The sequence below is a fragment of the Panthera onca genome, chromosome A2, assembly GCF_046562875.1.
Source record: "Panthera onca isolate mPanOnc1 chromosome A2, mPanOnc1 haplotype 2, whole genome shotgun sequence".
NCBI classification, from domain to species: Eukaryota; Metazoa; Chordata; class Mammalia; order Carnivora; family Felidae; genus Panthera; species Panthera onca.
The window spans coordinates 162,370,370-162,390,106 of NC_138340.1; the positions used below are offsets into that span (position 1 = coordinate 162,370,370).

The 19,737-nt window shown below is 42.7% G+C and overlaps 1 protein-coding gene and 2 pseudogenes across 3 annotated transcripts in view; 1 reads left to right on the plus strand and 2 right to left on the minus strand.

Annotated features, from left to right (window-relative positions):
- Nucleotides 1–19,737, minus strand: part of LOC132675410 (GTPase IMAP family member 1-like) — a 62,862-nt pseudogene that overhangs the window by 29,109 nt on the left and 14,016 nt on the right. The window lies entirely within an intron of this gene.
- On the minus strand, nt 6,205–10,406 carry LOC132675257 (zinc finger protein 277 pseudogene; annotated as a pseudogene).
- Nucleotides 10,519–18,488, plus strand: LOC132675258 (GTPase IMAP family member 4-like). 2 transcript variants are annotated; one of them, XM_060627665.3, is made up of 3 exons: nt 10,519–10,654; nt 13,890–13,961; nt 16,722–18,488. In XM_060627665.3, exons 1-3 carry the CDS (start codon nt 10,534–10,536, stop codon nt 17,645–17,647), a joined length of 1,119 nt encoding a protein of 372 aa, XP_060483648.3. In that variant the 5' UTR covers nt 10,519–10,533; the 3' UTR covers nt 17,648–18,488. The 2 variants fall into 2 exon arrangements, with proteins under 2 accessions (XP_060483648.3, XP_078293783.2); XM_078437657.2 differs by lacking the exon at nt 10,519–10,654 and adding an exon at nt 12,252–12,385.

Here is a 19,737-nt window from a genome sequence, read left to right on the forward strand (position 1 = left end):
TAGTCTTCATTTGCCTCTGCAGAATCACACTTCACCCAGCTCTTTGCCCCCTGAGGCTGATCTAGTTGCACTACATCGGTGGGATCTCTTGCTCTCTGACTTCTGCCTGGCTGGCCAATGGGAAGTCCAAGTCAGAGGCCCTGTGGAAGTAGAAAAGCAAGGATGGGGTGTCCTTTCCCCCACCTCTATCTCTGCAAGGCCATCTCTGATTAGCTGCAGTCCTACACCAAAGGTCACTGCTCCTCCCTTGGTGGCCTTTCCACCCAACTCTTCTGCATTGCAGTCTTTGTTCACCCCTTCAGGTGGGATTTAATTTTCTTATCGATACTTTCAATGTCCCTGTGGTTTCCAAATTCCCTGTGTCCACAGTGTTTAAGGCCCCTTCCCTAACCTTTCTCCAAGCACCTAATGAGAGCAGATTATCTTTTTCCTGTGAGATTCTGATTGATAAATCTTATGGTACCCAGTTCTCTTTCAGAGCATCTTTATTGTTGTTGATGGTTTTATATTCCCTCTAGTGCTTGTTTTCTGACACCAGAAAAATCTCTCCTTACCCTTCCATGCTGTGACATTTGCAGTAAGTAGATGAAAGGTTCTGTCTTGCTAAAATAATAGAGAAATTTAAAAGTTAGATAGGTGACTGTCAGTCACTCACAAGGATTGCAGACATCCCAGATCCAAATTATTAGAATTTATTTGTCCTTTGTTTTGTCTGTGAACATGACTGATAGTATTTACCATATCAGCGACTTTTCGGGAGATGGATTAGAGATTAAGTCTGGAAAACTTAAGATTCTAAATACCCGCTCATTCTAAGATTCATCACCAGTATTCAGAACGCAGTAAAAGCAACACAGAAGAAAAATCCTCTCCTGAGAAAACATGTGTCAAAGACAAAGTGAGACCAAAGTACTCTTTGCCATCATGCAGTTCTTATGTTCAAAAGTACTTCCTTGTAAGTGACTCATCTGTGTGATGGTATCTCTAGAGAGCAAAGTATTCATGCTCTCTCCTGACTTTTTTCATTTCAGAACCATTTAAAAGATATTTTCGCTCAGAGATATGCAGAAGCATTCTTAATACAATTAACCTGTGTGAGGGCTTTTTGAATGTGCAGCTTACGTGAGCTAATTTCTTTTTTCCCAACCTTAGGTTCTATTTTGGAAGGTAACACATACCCAGAGTAATAACGAGTAAATCAAATAAATCATTATCTCTTCACTTGACAATTGAAATATTGCTCACTCACTTCTCTTAACATATTTTATGTCCCAGTTTTCACTGAAGATGGTTCTATTTCAGTGCTGAAGACTGTGGTATTTCCAGCGCTTAATGTGTGCATGATCCCTGTTGTTGAAATATGTGATAGTCATGACTCATGATGGGGAATTTAAACAAGGATTTATAGAAGAAGACCTGAGGAAGGATGTAGGTGTGAAGTCTACTGTGAAGGATGTGTAGGATGTGTCCATGTGGGTGATGGGTAGGATGATCATGCTTCTGTTCAGAAACAGGAAAGTTCAGGGTGACAGGTAAGATTTTCAGGGGAAGGGTAGAGTCAGGAGCAACAACGTTCAGTTAGGTTTGTGACAAGTTGAATATCAGATGTCAAAGGTAGGGTCCAATATAAACGACCTGCATTAGCTTGAAATCTGGGTCCGAAGGTTATGTGAAAGGCTTGGGGTAAATGTGGGTGGATATTAACATAAATATCTCCAATTTCAGCTGAATCTTTCTAATTGCCAATACCCCACAGTCAAAAGCTATATGCCAGAATATCCACATAGGATGACCAAAGGAAGAAGCGAGAACCAGTTTTGTAAGATTTAGTCCTTCGACTAATTTGATAGATATTTGAAGGGGTCAAGAGGAAAGGACTTTTTCTTTTTAGGTTTTATTTAAGTAATCTCTACACCCAACATGGGGCTCTACCTCATGACCCTGAGATCAAGGGTCGCATGCTCTTCCAACTGAGCCAGCCAGGCATCCCAGGAGGAATGACTTTTAAAAGAGAATGCTTCAGTTATAGGGACAATGACAAATTAGAATTGGTCAATTCTTGGGGTTCATCTGTAGAGCAATCATCCCCCCAGTGCAGAAGGTGACCCAGGTGTAACCGTGTGACTATATAAGGGAAGCCCCACAGGGACTCCTCTCTGCGTGCCATATCCAGCGAGATGGAGGTTTTCTTTTCCCGAAAGCTAGTGAGGTGGCCTCAGGACTTTGATGCTGCCAGAGGGATGTGGGTGGTGTATGTTAAGAGACTTGATGTGTGTCCTTTGGAGTTTGGCTTTGCTCCCTGCTGGTCCCATGGGATACATGAAGGTTATTGCTGTGTTCTGTGGAGGGAGCAGGGTACACACGGTGGTGGCTGTCTTGGAAGCAGTCAAAATTTTCACTAAGGAGCAGGGAGGGGGGGCAAAAGTATAGGTTCCTCATATCAAATGTGGGCCATACAGTAGGGAGGCAGCCAAAGCCAGTTTGAAGGGGACTTGCCCAGGGGCCCAGCAGGGATCCCAACAGCTTCTGTGTGGACCAGAGGTCTGGAAGTCCAGGCACCAGGAACAGACATGGAAGCAATCGGCGGGAGGGGAGAGAGTGGCCGTCTGTTGGACTTGTGATTGCAGATTCCCAGGGAAGACTCTCTAAAGACTCATTAAAGGTCTCCTGGGCGGGGGAAGAGGCACTAAGTATGCTGCCACCATCCCCCACCCCCACCAAGGCCAGACTACACCTGACTGGTCTTCAGTGTTCCTGCCTCTTCTCCCCCAGCCCATGAGCAATCAGAGCCAAGGCAAGGACAGGAGGAGAAGGGCAGGTTGGGGAGAGCTCTAAGCAGCCCTGTCTACACTGCAGGTTCTTCTCCGGGAGCAGGCATATGCCAGGGATTGTAGAAAATGTACCCTTCAGTGAAACTGAATAATTTTTTAAAGTGTTTATTTATTTTTGAGAGAAAGAGAGGGAGACAGAGTATGAGTGGAGGAGCGGCAGAGAGAGAGGGAGACACAGAATCTGAAGCAGATATGTATTTTGCTGATTAATTTTCATTCTTTCTCTTTCCTAATACACACTGAAAGCTAAATTGTAATTTTTCATAGGCTTTGAAATGCAGTAATTTAATTACACTTCATTCCAAATATTGATCAATTTCTGTTTTTGTCTCTTTTGACCCATCAGTTATTTAAAACTGTGTTCTCCAATTGCTAAACATATGACATTTTATTTACTTTTCTTTTAATTACATTGTGGTCAGGAAATGTTGTCTATGGTATTTCAAAAATTTTAGAGCATTTCTTCATGGACAAACATAAGAACAACGTTAATAAATTTTTCCTATGTACTTGAAAACAAGTGGCTCAGAAATTTCATGAAATAGTCTACATATGCTCATTAGGTCTAACTTATCAATCATGTGTACTTTTTGATTTTTTTGTATCTGCTTGTTGTAGCAATGAGAGGTGTGTGTTAAAATCTGTCACCATACATGGAGATTTGTCTGTTTCCTCTTGTGATTTGATTATTCCCTTTATACATGTGATGCCTCCCTTTGTGGTGCATATCAATGTAAAACCGTGTTTTGTCTTGATGAGTGGGACTACTTACACCTGATGAACAGGGCAGGTGTTTCGAGACTGTGGTGTGCATTCAACTCATCTTCCCTACTCTCCCCCCTCCTTACCCTCCCTCTGTGATTTTCCTTCTTTTACAAGGGAACATCTCATATCTTTTGTAATTTACAAATTTGTTTTTTGTTCATTTTCTGCTCCTTCAAGGACCACTAAGCGATTCAGAAAGGAAGGATCCTTACCAGCTCTCATTGCTGATGTATTCAGTTGCCCAGAACAGTGCCTGGCACATGATAAGCTCTCGAGAATTATTGAATTAAAAGTCTATGTAGTTTGATATTTTGTTCTTATTTGTTTAGAATGTGCTTGTAGGTTTACCTACACTTTTGCTTTCAAGTTTTCCCTCACTTAACGTTTTTGGCTTGGATTTCTTCTTCAGTCCCCTCCAAAACTCCTTATTTTTTTTAACTGAAAACATTGGTGCATTTATCATAATTAAAACTTGTGACTTATGGGGATGCATATTTAAAATTTTAGTCTTTGCTTTTACTTGTCCAACCTGTTCTGTATTTCTTTTTCTTCCCCTTCCTCTGTGTGGTTTAACTTGAATGATTTGGATTTTTTTTCCACATTTTGTGTTTTTCTCTACTAGTTTGGAAATTACGTGTGCTTTTCCTGTAATCACCCAGTGATTACAACATACATTCTTAACTGCTTAAAATCTCGAGAAATCTGTTTTAATCTTCTTCATATACAACAAATTAGAACATTTTAATTCCATTCCCACCCTCAACCCCAATCTATATATCGTTATTGTTGAATATTTAATTTTCTCATTCTCCCCCTTTAAACCTTAGGAAGCATTAGTATTTTTGCATTTGTTTAAACTTACTTTTTTTTTTCACCTGTGATTTACTATCTGGATGGCTTTCCTCTTGCCTCAGATACATTCTTTGCAAATTCCTCTAATGAGATTGTGCTAGAGATTGTGTCAAGAAATCTCAGTCTGTGTTGCCTGAAATGGGTGTATGTATTTTGCCCTTAGTTTTGACAGCAATTTTCTCTGAGACTAGGATTTCAGGTTGACTGTCATGTTCTCTCAGCGCACTGAAAACCTACCTCCACTGTTTCCTGGCTCCTCTGTTGGGCACCTGGCTGGCTAAGTTGATATAGTGTTTAAGTCTTACTCTCAGGGTCATGGGTTTGAGCCTCATGTTGATGGGTGTAGAGCTTACTTAAAAAAATGGATGTAGAGCTTACTTAAAAAAAAAGGGCACCAGGGTGGTTCAATTGGTTAAGTGTTCAGCTCTTGGTCTGGGCTCAGGTCATGATCTCACAGTTCTTGGGATCGAGTCTTACAGTGGGCTTTTCACTGAAAGCACAGAGCCTGCTTGGGCTTCTCTCTCCCCCTGCTCCCTCCTGCTCACTCTCTATCTCTCAAAATACATAAATTAAAAGAAATCAGCATAACTCCAACTATTTCTTCCTCAAAGTTCATCTCTCTGTTCTTTCTGACTCCCTTTAAGATAGTCTTTCTGCTTTGATGGGATATAATTTTACTATGTGCTAAGGTGTGAATTCTTTCTTTCTTTTTTTAAAAAATAATTTATTTATTCTTAAATTTACCTCCAAGTTAGTTAGCATATAGCGCAACAATGATTTCCGGAGTAGATTCCTTAATGTATTTTACCCATTTAGCCTATCCCCCCTCCCACACCCCTCCAGCAACCCTCTGTTTGTTCTCCATATTTAAGAGTCTCTTAGGTTTGTCCCCCCCCGTTTTTATATTATTATTATTTTTTAGATCAATTGCGTCTTTAACTTAAGCATTTTCCATTATAATAAGGGCTTTCATTTCTCTGCTTGGTTTTTAATAAAAGCCTTGTGCAGGTGTCTGCAAAGCTGGAGGCTTGGAAATCTAAAGCCATGGTCAGAGCCTATATAACTTACAAATCCAGTCAATTTTGGATCATATGGTAGGAGATTAGGCTTGAGGCTCTGGACAGTCTATATTACTTCAAGATTAGTCTTTGGGCACTGCCTACACAGACTGGTACTAACAATTGAAAACTAGAACTTAAAACTCCAGTGCTCCATAGCACACATGCTGTGTAAAGAGCCCACTGTAAAAGAAATGATAGAATTAGAAAAATCATCATTTTGCAGCCATTACAAAAAATAATAGGTAACAATTACCAATGAATACTAAACTGGTTAGATGAAAGACCGATGGGGAACTTTCTAAGAATCCACTGGCTGTCAACACCTGAGTGGACTGTCAATTCTCACATCCCTAAAACTGGTACATGGATATTACGTGCCTGGTGTGATACAACAGGGATAGAACTTCTTACATCTACCAGTCTGTAGGAGAATGGGTGATAGAGGAAAAAAACTTTATCAATAATTTGAACACTTCATTTGTGATTTGCATGTCTTGCTTATTAAAAAAAATTTTTTTTAAAGTAATCTCTACATCCAACATGGGGCTCAAACTCATGACCTTGCGATCAAGAGTCACATGCTCCACCAACTGAGCCAACTAGGCACCCCACATGTCCTCCTTATTATAGATAACCTAGTCTAATGAAATGAGATCATTTATAATGATTACATAGTAAAACGTTATAGCCAAAAATACAAAAAGTCCTCACTTTATTTTTTAAAAAGTACTTTTGAAAAATTTTATTTCACCAGGGTCTAATCCTTTGCTGATGTTCAAATTTAAACAATTTTTCTGAGTCTGTCTCATAAGCGAAAAACATGAAAAGTTGCTTCTGTGGCATTTTCTTCTAGTTTTTCAAGCCCTCATGTAGTAGCAACTGGTTCAAAATACTGGTTTGTTTCAAAGCATGCAGTTTATATGTATCTTCACTGATGATGGTGATATTTCCATTTTGTTCCTGAGCTGTCAGGTTACCTTCACTGTCAGACAGTGTACATAGTAGAATATCGTTTTCATAGGTTGGAAAATAATACTCTGGTTGATCCCATATCTTTCTTTCAGGAAGCAGTGATGTATGTTTAGTCTCTTCCATGTGAGTCCTTAACTCTGCTTTGGACTTGAATTTCACATGGCAACTATAACATCTACATTGGTGAATTTGCCTTTGAATGAAATTGACCAATTTTACTTGCTGATAGAAATTCAATCCAAGTTCTGACTTTATTTTGAGATCAAAACCATGTGCTTCCTCCATGTGGACACATAATTTCTCAATTGTTTCTGCTTGCTTTTCACAAAATAGGCAGACAGCAGAGTCAGGGCGCTCTTCCCAATCAGACCAGTCGTCTTCCTGATGGCCTAGCAACTCCCGATCATCTTCCAACTGAACTTCCTCCCACGATTTTCCAAGTTCCAAATAATTGATGACATAAAATCGGTCATATTCTCTGTTCTTAAGATTGATCTTCCGATGCTGTTTTTTCCTCATATGATCTTTAAGCGTATTTTTGTCCCTGAAGGTCTTCTCACAGTATAAGCACTGCAAGTTGTCAAGCTTTTTCTGTAATGTGCACAGAAATTCATTGCAGTTTGCAATGTCGTCTGGCTAGACAATGTTGAAAGCATGTTCTCTGGCCATGTGGTTCAAAAGAACAGATCTGTTCCTGAAAAACTCCTCATTGCAAAACATACAAATACCATGAAAATTGTTATCATTTCTTTCTTGCTGCTGTTGTTTCAGAATTTCTTTCAGTCTTTGTTTCTGAAGTTCCTCTCTAAGTACTCTATCTTCTGGTAAAACATAACATAAAAAAAAGTAATTGTCTTCTTCTTCAAGTGGAGCTGTGGATTTGATTTTTATCACACTACAAAAATCTGTAACGGGCTGTTCGGTGAACCTTTTCCTCCAATATAAAATGTACCTTTGGAAATCAGCAACCAACTTGACATCAGCTGTGACCATCTTATGTTCAATAATCATGTGCTTCAGAAGTTTGTCTTGTTCATCCATAGGAAAATGTTCTTCACAGAAAATACAAGGCACAGAAAATACAAGGTTCTCACAAGATGGAGAACCTTCTAAAGCGGTGGTGCCACCTGGACTTTCTGGCAGGGAAAGCAGCTCCAGGATACAATCCTTACCTCATAACTGACACTCCCAGATTCTCTATGGTTGCTCTTGCAGTCCTCCTCCCCTCAGGCAGCAGCCCCCTGGGTCTCGGGAGCAGCCATTACAAGGCAGAGGAGAAAAGGGAGGGCACCGTTTTTATATTATTTTTGCTTCCCTTCCATTATGTTCATCTGTTTTGTATCTTAAAGTCCTCATATGAGTGAAGTCATATGATATTTGTCTTTCTCTGACTCACTAATTTCACCTAGCGTAATGCCTTCTAGTTCCATCCATGTAGTTGCAAATGGCAAGATTTCATTCTTTTTGATCACTGAGTAATACTCCATTCTATATATATATATATATACACCACATCTTCTTTATCCATTCATCCATTGATGAACATTTGAACTCTTTCCATACTTTGACTATTGTTGATAGTGCTGTTATAAACATGGGGGTGCATGTGTCTCTTTGAAACAGCACACCTGTATCCCTTGGATAAATACCTACTAGTGCAATTACTGGGTCATAGGGTAGTTCTACTTTTAATTTTTTGAGGAATCTCCATACTGTTTTCCAGAGCAGCTGCACCAGTTTGCGGTGTGAATGCTTTCTTAATTATCTTCTTTGTGATTTGTTAGAGTTTGCAAATGCATGGATTGGTGAACTTAATCAGTGCAGAAACAATTCAACTATTATCATTTCGAAGATGTCCTCTGCCCCTATCCTCTTCTGATTTCTCTCTTAAAGCATCTTTGCCTCTTTAAATTGCTTTCTGCCCTTTTCTTTTTCAAACCTATCATCTGACCCCCTCAGCAGAAGCCACGGGTTTCTGAGTCACCCCTCACTGAGGGAGGGACCCAGTGGGGTTTGTGTTGAAAATCCCCCCCCAGCAGACTCCCCGCTCCAATCAGATCTGGCCTTGACTCTCATTTTTATGTCAGGGTGGCTTTGAGAAGTGAAGGTTAGGTTTCAAGGTTGCTAAAATACCCTTCCGGTGCCAGCTGGCTGCTCTCCTCCCCGACTCTTCTGGGTTTCCACCTCCATTAGCCCCAGGTGTGAGACAGCGTATCTTGTTGCCTGTTCACCCATGGTTTTAAGAAAATATATGTAATACTTTTCAGTACTTTTAGTTGATTTCACTGGGAGGATTGATAATCTAGATACCTAAAAGAGAAGTTTATTTTCATGTGTTTGGTTAGTTTTGGCCTGTTTTGTTTTCTGACTTAATGTCTCTGGTAAGGGTGATTTTTTTCTGTTTGTCTCTGTCTCTTCCTGCTCCCTTTTATCTTGTAATCTTTCCTCAGGTGTCTATTCTCCCTGCTATATATTTGATGCCATATTTAAGTATAAATTGCTAGAAAAGGAGTTCCATGTAACCAGTGAGGGGTTGTAACCATAGGCTCCATCTGAGGTGACAGAGCATGGCAGGTTGTCCTGCCAAGGGGACCCTACAGGGCGGCTGGCAGAGGGCTTCCTCTAAAGATGTTCTAAGTCTTCAAGAAGAACCCTCTAATTGCACACTTGGGGAGAGATACTTTGAAGTGTGAGGTTCTTTTTAAAATTTTTTAAAAAATATCTTTTTAATGTTTTCATTTATTTTTGAGAGAGAGAGACAAAGTGTGAGCTGGGAAGAGGAAGAGAGAGAGGGAGACACAGAATCTGAAGCAGGCTCCAGGCTCTGAGCTGTCAGCACAGAGCCAGATGTGGGGCTCGAATTCGTGAACTGTGAGATAATGACCTGGGTCAAAGTGGCACGCTCAACTGACTGAGCCACCTAGGTGCCCCTGTAGTGTGGGGTTCTGAATTAGGGGGAATGAAAAGATCATGGAATCACTGCACACAGCCCCGTCCACAGCAGCTGAAATTTCTGAAGCTCCACTTCCACAGGGTTTCCCTGGTGACGTTGGTGGCTGCCTCCTCTGTAGCCTACCCTGGGGTCATGTGGCCTGTGGACCCCCTGACCCAGGGCCTCTTATCAGATACATGATTTGCCAAGATTTTCTCCCATTCTGTAGGTTGGCCTTTTCATTCTGTTGAAGGATTCCTTTGCTCTGCAGGAGCTTTGTAGTTGGATGTAGTCCCCCCCTGCCTACTTTTGCTTTTGGTGTCAGATTCAAAAACTCATCACCAAGATGAATGTGAAGGAGCTCGCTGTTTGTTTTCTCCTTGGGGTTTTGTGGTTTCAGGTCTTACATTCTCTCTGCCTTCCAGAAACCTGTCGAGACCTCTCGTCACCGATGCTCATACACCCAAGCTCTCCATGACATGGATTCCTGAGGGTTTGTAGAAAGAGAGGATGTCTGTTGTCTACAGTTTCTATTAATCCATTTTTCCACAATGGTTCATGTATGGCCAGTTTGCCATCTTGACTTTGAGATACCCGATCTCTTGTTGAATAGAAATAAAATATAGTGAGAGAGAATGTGCAAACTACTTTGATGTTACTTACATGGTATCATTTGTGCCCATTCACAACTTGGAAAAAGAGAAATCCTAATTCAAATTACCAGTTGTCATTATTTCAAATAAGCAGTAATAAATGGACCTATTAAATTTTCCATAAGCAGCTTGGGCTTTTAAAAGCTCCGTTGTCAGGGGGCACCTGGGTATCTCAGTCGGTTAGGCGGCCGACTTCGGCTCAGGTCACGATCTCGCGGTCCGTGAGTTCGAGCCCCACGTCGGGCTCTGTGCTGACCGCTCAGAGCCTGGAGCCTGTTTCAGATTCTGTGTCTCCCTCTCTCTCTGACCCTCCCCTGTTCATGCTCTGTCTCTCTCTGTCTCAAAAATAAATAAACGTTAAAAAAAATTTAAAATCTCCATTGTCAAGACTCTGAACGTCAGAGTCAAGAGGGACAGCCCGCACTGGTCATTTTACTCAGTTCAAGCCAGTCCTTAATTAGGCTTCCATGGCAGGTCTGGGTAGGACCTTGCCCTTTAGCCTTATATCCTGTGAGGTGCTCAAAACAGAAGGAGATGTGGCAGGAAATGCTTGTGGTGAAGACAAGAAAGAAGTGTGGCTGTGCACAGGTAAATTTAGAACAAATGTGCTTGTTCTGTTGAGAAGGTTCTGGGTGGGGACTTGGTAACATTAACATCGAAGGTAGACTACAGACTTTCTAAGGACTGAGCTGTGAGGTGCATAGGAATCATCTTCTCGTCTGTTTACTATGTCATTTCTAGTAGAGGGTTACAGATATTTTTAGATGCATGGGAAGGAGGACATGGGTTGAAAAAGGTGTCAAATTATAAAGCAGAAACAAGAAATGCATAAAGGAGCTCACATTGTAAAAAGGCAAACTGCAAAACCTTTGAGGCTTTGAGTTCCAAGGGCATAGACTCCATCTGTGGATGAGAAAAGACAGAAATTCTTATTGTAACAGGGCACGGACACAGGTAGTGTGACACCTTGTGGCCAGTTTTATATGATTGTAAATCATGTTGGGGCATCGGGGTGGCTCAGTGGGTTAAATGTGGAATGTTGATTTGGGCCCAGGTCATGATCTCATGGTTTGTGAGTTCAAGCCCTGTGTCAGACTCTGCACTGAGAAAACAAGTAGCAAAATATAAACTTTTCAAATAATTAAAAACTTTTTTAACGTTTATTCACTTTTTAAAGAGAGAGATGGAGTGCAAGTGGGAGAGATACAAAGAGAGAGACACACAGAATCCGAAGCAGGCTCGAGACTCTGAGCTGTCAGCACAGAGCCTGATGTGGGGCTCGAACTCAGGAACTGTGAGATCATGACCTGAACTGAAGTCAGACGCTTAACTGACTGAGCCACTCAACCACCCCACTTTAAAATTAATTAAAAAAAAAAAGAAAATAAAGATACTTGGAAAACTAACATATAGAAAAAAAATAATGGGATCCGTGTCTCTAGGGAACTGGGACCCCCTCCCCCGCTTGACAATACTCTCACAGTTTACATTTTCCTGGCAGGTAGAGTCAGATGTTAATGGTTAGCCTATTGCAAATGGTCTGAACACCATCTCACAGGGTAACTTTGGACCTATCCTAATTAGTTAAGATAAGCTACCTTCTCTGGCTTCAACCAGATAATACCTTGGAAATAACAACTCTCCCCTAGTCCCAGGGAGGAAGGAGAGGACATAGTGGCTGCCTACACTGATATAGACCTAAGCAGTAGGAGCAGACGTTGGTCTGAAAGACCCCTGTTGTGCTGAGACGTGGGGTCAGGGAACACAGGCTTTTCAGAGCTGGCAGCTCTCTAGTTTTGACTCAGCAGTTTTTCCAGAATGTCACAGCATAACCCTTATTTTGTCCTTCCTGGTAGAGTCTGCATGGATGAACATGGTATCTACAAGGCAGATGTGGTTGTCTAACTTTAAATTAGTTCGAATAGAGGTGCTTGGCTGGCTCAGTCAGTGGAGTATGCAACTCTTGATCTCCGGGTTGTGAGTATGAGCCCCATATTGGGTGGAGAGATTATTTAAAAATAAAACCTTTACAAATTAATTCAGGTGAAATAAAATTAAAAATTCACTTCTGCCTTCACACTCATCACACTTCATGTTGTCAACAGCCCGTGTGGTTAATGGCTAACTTATTGTACTGCAAAAATGAAATCATTAATTACAGGAAGTTCTATCTGAGAGGCTAGATGACGAAGTGGGCAGGTCTCTTGCAAGAGCAAGTTTGTACAGCTCCTCCTCTCACATCCTCTCTCCTTTCTCTCAACTTCTTAGTTTAGCATTGTCTTCAAAGTTAGAGAAGGGAGCAGGACCCAAACTTTCCAGGTAAGAGAAAAGGGGTATTTGGGGGAGGGAACAAAGGGTAATGTGTGATTTTGATGGAGAGGGGACCTCTCCCCCGGACGTACGTTTTAAACCTCCGGGCAAACATGCTTTCAGACTGTATCTTTCTTGTTGGTTCCTTTTTCCTGTTTTTTTCTGACTTTAGGTTGTAATCTGTTTTGAGGGCTGAGCCCTACAAATCAATTGTCTTTCAGGGCTTGCTGCCCACAGAATACTTGTACAAATGTTATTCCCCTCATTATTAATAGAAAGTATAAATAAACTTGAAGTTTTCAGGGATAGAGTTGGGTGAGCAGACAGAATGAGCTCTATGGGGAGGAGCAGATGGGAGATGAAGAAGCACAGGTCACTGTCCCTTGCCCCAAAGCCAGCACCCAGGTCAGGATCAGAGGCTCTGCTACCCAGCTGTCTGCCTGCTCAGGGCTGCCCCTTTCTGAGCCTCACTCAGAGTTGGGGAAGAGGAACCTCCCCATGCCTTTAGGAGGCAAGATGAGGGAGATGCCCCTCATCTCTAGGTGACCCTCGGCAGTTGGGGAGGAGCTGGGGACCAATGGATGCCTGTTCGTTAGGCAGTAGGAGAACCCAGCCACCCAAGGTCAGCACCCCAGAAGTGTAGTCTTTTGATCTGACATCTGAGCTGGGATACATAGCCCAGAACTTCAGACTGAAGAGAGAGCCCACAAGCTAGAAGAAGGACCTTATGAAACACCGAAATACTTTTTGTTTCCCTATTTCTGTTATCCTCCCCCTCCCTAACACCCATCACCAGCACCAACGTTGTGCCCAAAAATGATTTTTAAAAATTCTGTGCTTTCTCTTCTTGCTTTACAAGAAGCTCTTTCCTATTCCCTGTCCTTAAGGGATAAAGAAAGAACTCTTCTTACAAGAGAAGGGTCTGTCTTGCTCACAGTGTTGTATATTTGTTTTGATGGCTTCCCATCAGAAGAGCTTGTCCTGAACAACGAGCATTTTCAGCCCATCCTAGTCAAAGTCTGCTCCAGTAATTTTGTTATGAAACAAAATTCAGCCAAAAAATTGGTTTTATGGAAGATTCATGAATCAGGCAGCATCCTATCCTGCAAATTGAGGGGTGCTCCACTGAACTACAGAAGAAAGGTCTTTAAAGGCAGGGAGAGGGCATTAAAAGAGAAGACAACGAAAGGAATTTATTAGCAAGGAATGCGTTGTTTAGGCAAGTCTGGCTTCTTAAGGGGAGTGGAAGGGGTCTGTCAGTAAATCCTCAGTATCCCAGGGGAAGGCCACCCTGAAGGAGTGCTAACAGACCACTGGAAGTGCATGATTGTGTGAAGAAAAGGGAACAATCTGAAGATGAGCCCAAATGTGGAGAGCAGAGAAGTCTTGGGAAATAGGGCAGGGAAACCAAGTGGCAAGTGTGCAGAAGAGAAGAAACTGTTGGCTACACGAGGTTGAGGCTTCCAGTACCACTCACCTCCCTAAAACCACACGTTCTGTTTCTCTATGGCAGGAATTCACACTGCAATGGCAACCCCCAACAGCGATCCGTGCTGCAGCCCCGGTGGCCCCAGGAGCAGCTGCGGTGAGATCGGTGATATCCTGCTTGGGTCCCCCCGGGCTGGGTGGGGGAGGACAGCGAGCAGAGGGGTTCTCTTGTGCTGACAGCCAGCCCTCATCCGGCTGGAGCAAAATGTTTCCACCCCTGTATCTATCTGATCTCCTCTTCATGTCCTCTGCTCTTTCTTTCCTGTCCACCCTGTCCACTCTCTCTGGGTAAAACGCCTTTCTGTTTCTCCTCCCGTGATTTCCCTCCTCCTTGCTAGGCAGATGCCCTCAGGCTGTCCCAAAGTTGGAGCCTTGCATAGGGATGCTAACTAAATGATAATCTGAACTCCCATCCACACGTTTCCTTTGATAATCTTAGCCATTCTGTATTCAGTGTTCTCGGTTTCTGGAAATCTACCTGTCTCAGGCCGGGATCTGGTTATCATGTGTGAACTCTGCACTGGGGATGATTTGCTAATCCTTGGAAGGAGGTGGAGACCAACTACAGATTTTGTGGAACCCAGAGCTGGAGCTTCTGCAATATCTCTCCTCTGCTCCACTGGCATTTTTAAAAGAGTATTCCAATTGACAGAGTAGATGGAAGGGGGCCAAATGGAAGCAGAGAGAACAGCTGGGAGACTCTGGAGGCCTGGATGTTGATGGTAGTGGGAGCTAGTGTGGTGGCCTTCAAAGTGGAGGGAGAAAAGTAGACAGATTTGCAGGTGGAGCTCAGAGAATGTGCTGGTATGGAAAGGAAAGGGAAAGCAAGGGAAGGGAAGGGAAGGGAAGGGAAAGGAAAGGAAGGGAAGAATCAAGGGCAGTTGCTGGATTTTGGGTCTAAGGGACTGGATCAATGCTGTTGCTGTGTCTGACAAATAAAATGCTGTTTATAATAGTGTCTCTAATGTTGTGAGTATGATAACATATGCATTATGTTCAAGCAGAAAAGGATGGCCATAATACAGGATTCCCCATGCAGGAATCAGCCTCACTTAGGGTTATGCTGTCAGGGTCTGTCTCCTCAGAGGTACAGGCTTTCAAATGTGATTTCCACCTATGTTCTATAGGGTGGTGGTGGTGGTGGGGAGTTCTGTGTTTAACAAATCCTGAAGACAGAGACTGTATAGACACCATAAGGAGGTATGCAATGAATTACTGAATACAAATGCATAACAGTTGTATAGATGATTTGTTGTCTAACCGAAGTCACAGTTATTCTGAAAAATGTGAGAATTGCTGTGCTGAGCTGGTATTATCTGTCAACCTTCCTAGGAAGTAGAACGCTTAATCTAGTGAAGCTAAGAAAATATAACTCTACTGATGCTCTCAACTGTATCCATTTTTATTTCATTAAGAAATTTCTTTTATATTTATTCATTTTTGAGAGAGAGAGAGAGAGAGACAGAGAGACAGAGAGACAGAGTGGGAGCAGAGAGAGAGAGAGAGAGAGGAAGACACAGTATCTGAAGCCAGCACTGGACTCTGAGCTGTCAGCCCAGATCCTGGTGCAGGGCTTAAACTCATAGACCTCAAGAAGTCGGACGCTTAACCCACTGAGCCACCCAGGCGGCTCCCCAAAGAATTTTTTTAATGTTTATTTAGTTTTGAGAGAAAGAGAGAAAGAGAGACAGAGACAGAGACAGAGACAGAGACAGAGACAGAGAGTGAGCAGAGGACAGGCAGAGAGAGAGGGAGACATAGAAACTGAAGCAGGCTCCAGGCTCTGAACTGTGAACAAAGAGCCCGATGGGGGGCTGGAACCCATAAATAGTGGGATCATGACTGGAGTTGAAGTCGGGCACTCAACTGACTGAACTACCCACACGCCCCTCAACTTTTTTAAGAGAGAAAGAGGGAGAGGGACAGGGGAAGAGGAAGAGATAGAGAGGAATAGAGAGAGATAATCTTAAGCAGACTCCATGCTCAGTGTACAGCCTGATGTGGGACTCAGTCCTATGACCCTGGAATCACAACCTGAGCCAATATGAAGAGTCCAATGCTCATCTGACTAAGCCACCCAGGGGCTCTGTTTCTTTTATTTTTTATGTATCAAGAGATTTTCTAATAATTTTAGAGATCTGTTGATATTTCCTGTCTATAACTCTTTAATGTCTTAATTAAGAATATGAAAACTTCACTGGACTCTAAGCTAAGGTTTTTAACCTAAGGTTTTTAACTTTAAATGTAAATTTTATTGTTCTCTCTCGTTTCACAATCCCTGACAGAATGGTTGCACACAGGAAATAGAAAAAGACACTTTCTCTTTCCACACAAGCATCCCTTTTGTACCCTGCAAGGATGGGTTGGCTTGTGTAACCTGCCTAGCTGGCTTCTTAATGGGAGAAGCAAAGTTCCATTCTGAATATAAATGGGGAGGGGAGTCTCCCACTTAGATGCCCCAAAGTCAGATTTTGTGTTACTTGCTGCATTGCCCTTATGAGGAATAGCTACCAGCAGCAGCAGCAGCTCAGAATTCTCTTTGTAAACTACAATATTTTGTTTCCTCTTCTGTGGGCTACTTAGCTACAAAAAGTAAGAGTAAGAAGCTCCAGGAAATCCTGGAAAGTACTTGGGCATTCCCCAAGTATTGCAAGAGAACTTCAGGCTTTCTATAGACTTTGAATAGGCTTCTCTAGAAGGGCCTTCTATAGAGTTCCTGGGAGTGCAGCAGTCACTTATGGGAGGGGACCCTGGGGCAACAGAGGAGGGGTGTGTGTGAGGGGAAATGGGGGGCCATGCAGGAGAAGCAGCTGGATTACCATCCTAATGCTGTGGCTTTTGTTTCCTGATGTCCCAGGGTTTAGAAACCAAGATGGCAGAGATTCACAGCTGAGACTTGTCTTAGTGGGTAAGACTGGAGCAGGGAAAAGTGCCACAGGCAACAGCATCCTCGGAGAGAAAGCGTTTCGTTCCAGCATTGCGGCAACATCAGTCACCAAGACCTGTAAGAGGGGGAGCAGCAGGTGGCAGGGAAGAGAAATTGTGGTCGTGGATACGCCTGGCATTTTTGACACCGAGGTACAGGATGCTGACACCTGCAAGGAGATTGCTCACTGCATCTTCCTGACCTCCCCAGGGCCCCATGCTCTGCTCCTGGTGGTCCCGCTGGGCCGGTACACGCACGAAGAGCAAAAGGCCACGGAGAAGATCCTGCAAATGTTTGGACTCAGAGCTAGGAGATACATGATTCTCTTATTCACCCGGAAAGATGACTTGGATGGCACCAATTTCCATGATTACTTACAGAAAGCACCCAAAGATATCCGAGAGTTGGTGGGCAAGTTTGGTGATCGCTACTGCGTGTTCAACAATCGGGCAACAGGAGCTGAGCAGGAGGCCCAGAGGAATCAGCTGCTCACCCTGGTCCAGCGCATTGTGGCCGAGAATGAAGGAAGATGCTACACTAACAAGATGTACCAAACGGCTGACAACGAGATTCAGAAACAAATGCAAGAAATGCAAGAATTTTACGCAGCAGAGCTAGAGAGAGAGAGAGTGCTTATAAGAAAGGAGTTTGAAGACAAAATCAGAAAGCTGGAGGATAAACTGGAGCAGCAGAGACAAATGGAACAAATGGAGAGGGAATTGGCTGAGAAAGAGGCATTATATGCTGTAAAGCTGCAAAAACACACAGATGAGAATCAGTATAAGATAGTTGACTTGATCATGAAAGCTCTGCAGATGGTTTTTCCTATCTTCTCTCACCTGTTTATGGAAGATTAACCTGAATGAGAAGATCTCCTTATTTGCTACACATTTTCTGCTGGCCCTGCCAAGCCCCCACCCCAGAACTCATTCACCAACCTTGAAGCACTCTCGATTCTGTCTCTCAGACTCTCAGGACGAAGGGGTATAATCAGATTCACTGGTGGTGATTGGTAGATGTTTGATTGACTTACCAGGGGAGGGACACATTCTCAGTTTGTGGAACTCCAGAGTAGAAGGTATTGATGCTCTTCTAAGAAGATGACCCCAAAATTTCTCTATTTGTCCCGAGTGAAATCCAGATTCCTTCTAGATTGGTGGATCCTCTCCCTTTGTTGCTTCTACTCACTTATTTTTGCTTTTAGGACATGGCAATCACCTTACCCATATGGTTTGTTACAAAGATTGGTTCTTCATGTTAGGTAGTCTAATGATAGAGATGCTATTAGAATTCTTTCCAGATGAATGGAAATTTATTTAGTTACATTTTTACAGAGGGACTCAAGTTGTTCCTTATCAGCTGCCCACTGAAGAACAAAGAGTTGTCTGGAAACTAGACCTCTCAGAACTCAACTAAGTGAAATGCCAGAAAGAGCAGTTGAAAGACAAAGATTCAACACAGAAGAGAACAACGGTTTGCTGTATTCAGATATATCTACAGCAACTCTTTGACAGACTTTAATGCAACATATTTGCTGAATAACCAGTTCTCTCCTTTTCATGTGAAACTAACTGTTGCCACTTCACCTCCATCACCTCAGACCTTCATACCTTACTGCACATACCACCCTCTCCCAGCTGAACTGCTTGCTAGTTGGTATTATAATAAAAGTTTTCTGTTCCATCATATTTCCATAAATTTGCAGTCCACTTCTTCTTGGAAAATACCTTTGATATTTATTTTTCTTTATTATTTTATTTAAAATTTATTTATTTATTTAGAGGCATGAGCAGGGGAGAGGCAGTGATAGAGACAACCCCAAGCAGGCTCCACACATCAGTGCAGAGCTTGACGCAGGGCTCAAACCCACAAACCATGAGATCATGACCTGAGCTGAAACTGAGAGTGGGATGCTCAACGGACTGAGCCACCCAGGTGCCCTACGTTTGCCACTTCTTCTAAGACTACAGGTGTGAGTTTCAGTTTTTGGTAACAGTTCAAGATGATTTCAGAGCTAGTCTTGCTCTACCCTCAACACATCTCTCCTCCTTTTCCTTGGAAATTCCCAGCCACATTCTCAACCCCTCTGCCAGTCAAACACCACCTTCTCGTTGGATTCATTCATTATGCACTGATAGAAATTATGTGTAAACAAGGCTTTAGAGACCTTTCTGGTTTTCCTGGAGCAAAAATCCCCTTTAATATATGGATAACAGTAGGAGGTGTCTCTCTCTATCTGTTTTTTACTTTTCTATTTGGTACTTCTCACATAATCCATGCGAAGGTTTCCCAAAGCACATTTCCATGTTCTACCAATATGTTCTGGTGGTCATATGTGACTCATGGCAACTCTCCTCACTCTGCCATCTTGACATTGGCTTGTCCATGCTCAAAGCCATTTTTCCCAAAGGGACATATACCTCTCCCAGTTTTCCTCAAACACCCATGAGTTTAGACTGTACTTTTAATTAATCTCGAGGATAAGGGAAGCACACCACAAAGAAGCTCACAATCCCTCACAATCCCTTCTCCCCAGGAGAAGGGACCAAGATGGTGGAGTAGCATGGAAGTTTTCTGCTTCTCTCATTCCTGAAATTCAGCCAGATCAGCACAAAAGCATTTTTCACACTAGAAAATTTATCTGAGGATCAACATAACCATCTGCGTAACCTGAGCCACAGAACTTGGCAGGTACACAGCACGAGAGGTGATTTGGGGGAGAGAGAAGCCATGGAGGATAGGGAGTTGTTTTTGCTTGTGGAGATAGGACAGAAACAGGGGGTAGAATACAGGAAAACACTCCCCCAAAAGGCAACTGAAGAGAAAGAGAAGGAGTGGAAACACCCAAAAGGGACTGAACAAGAAAGCAAGAAAGGAGAAAGTAGATTTTCAATACCATTAAGAAGAAGGGCCCTATAAACAAGGGAGCCCAGAGTTGGAAACTCTG

Excerpts from the sequence above, each read along its gene's own strand:
- LOC132675258 (XM_060627665.3), top strand. The coding sequence starts at position 10,534 with ATGGCAGGTCTGGGTAGGACCTTGCCCTTTAGCCTTATATCCTGTGAG. Across the intron at positions 10,655-13,889 it reads AGAAGTGTGGCTGTGCACAG|GAATTCACACTGCAATGGCA; the intron begins GTAAATTTAGAA and ends TCTCTATGGCAG. Across the intron at positions 13,962-16,721 it reads TGGCCCCAGGAGCAGCTGCG|GGTTTAGAAACCAAGATGGC; the intron begins GTGAGATCGGTG and ends CTGATGTCCCAG.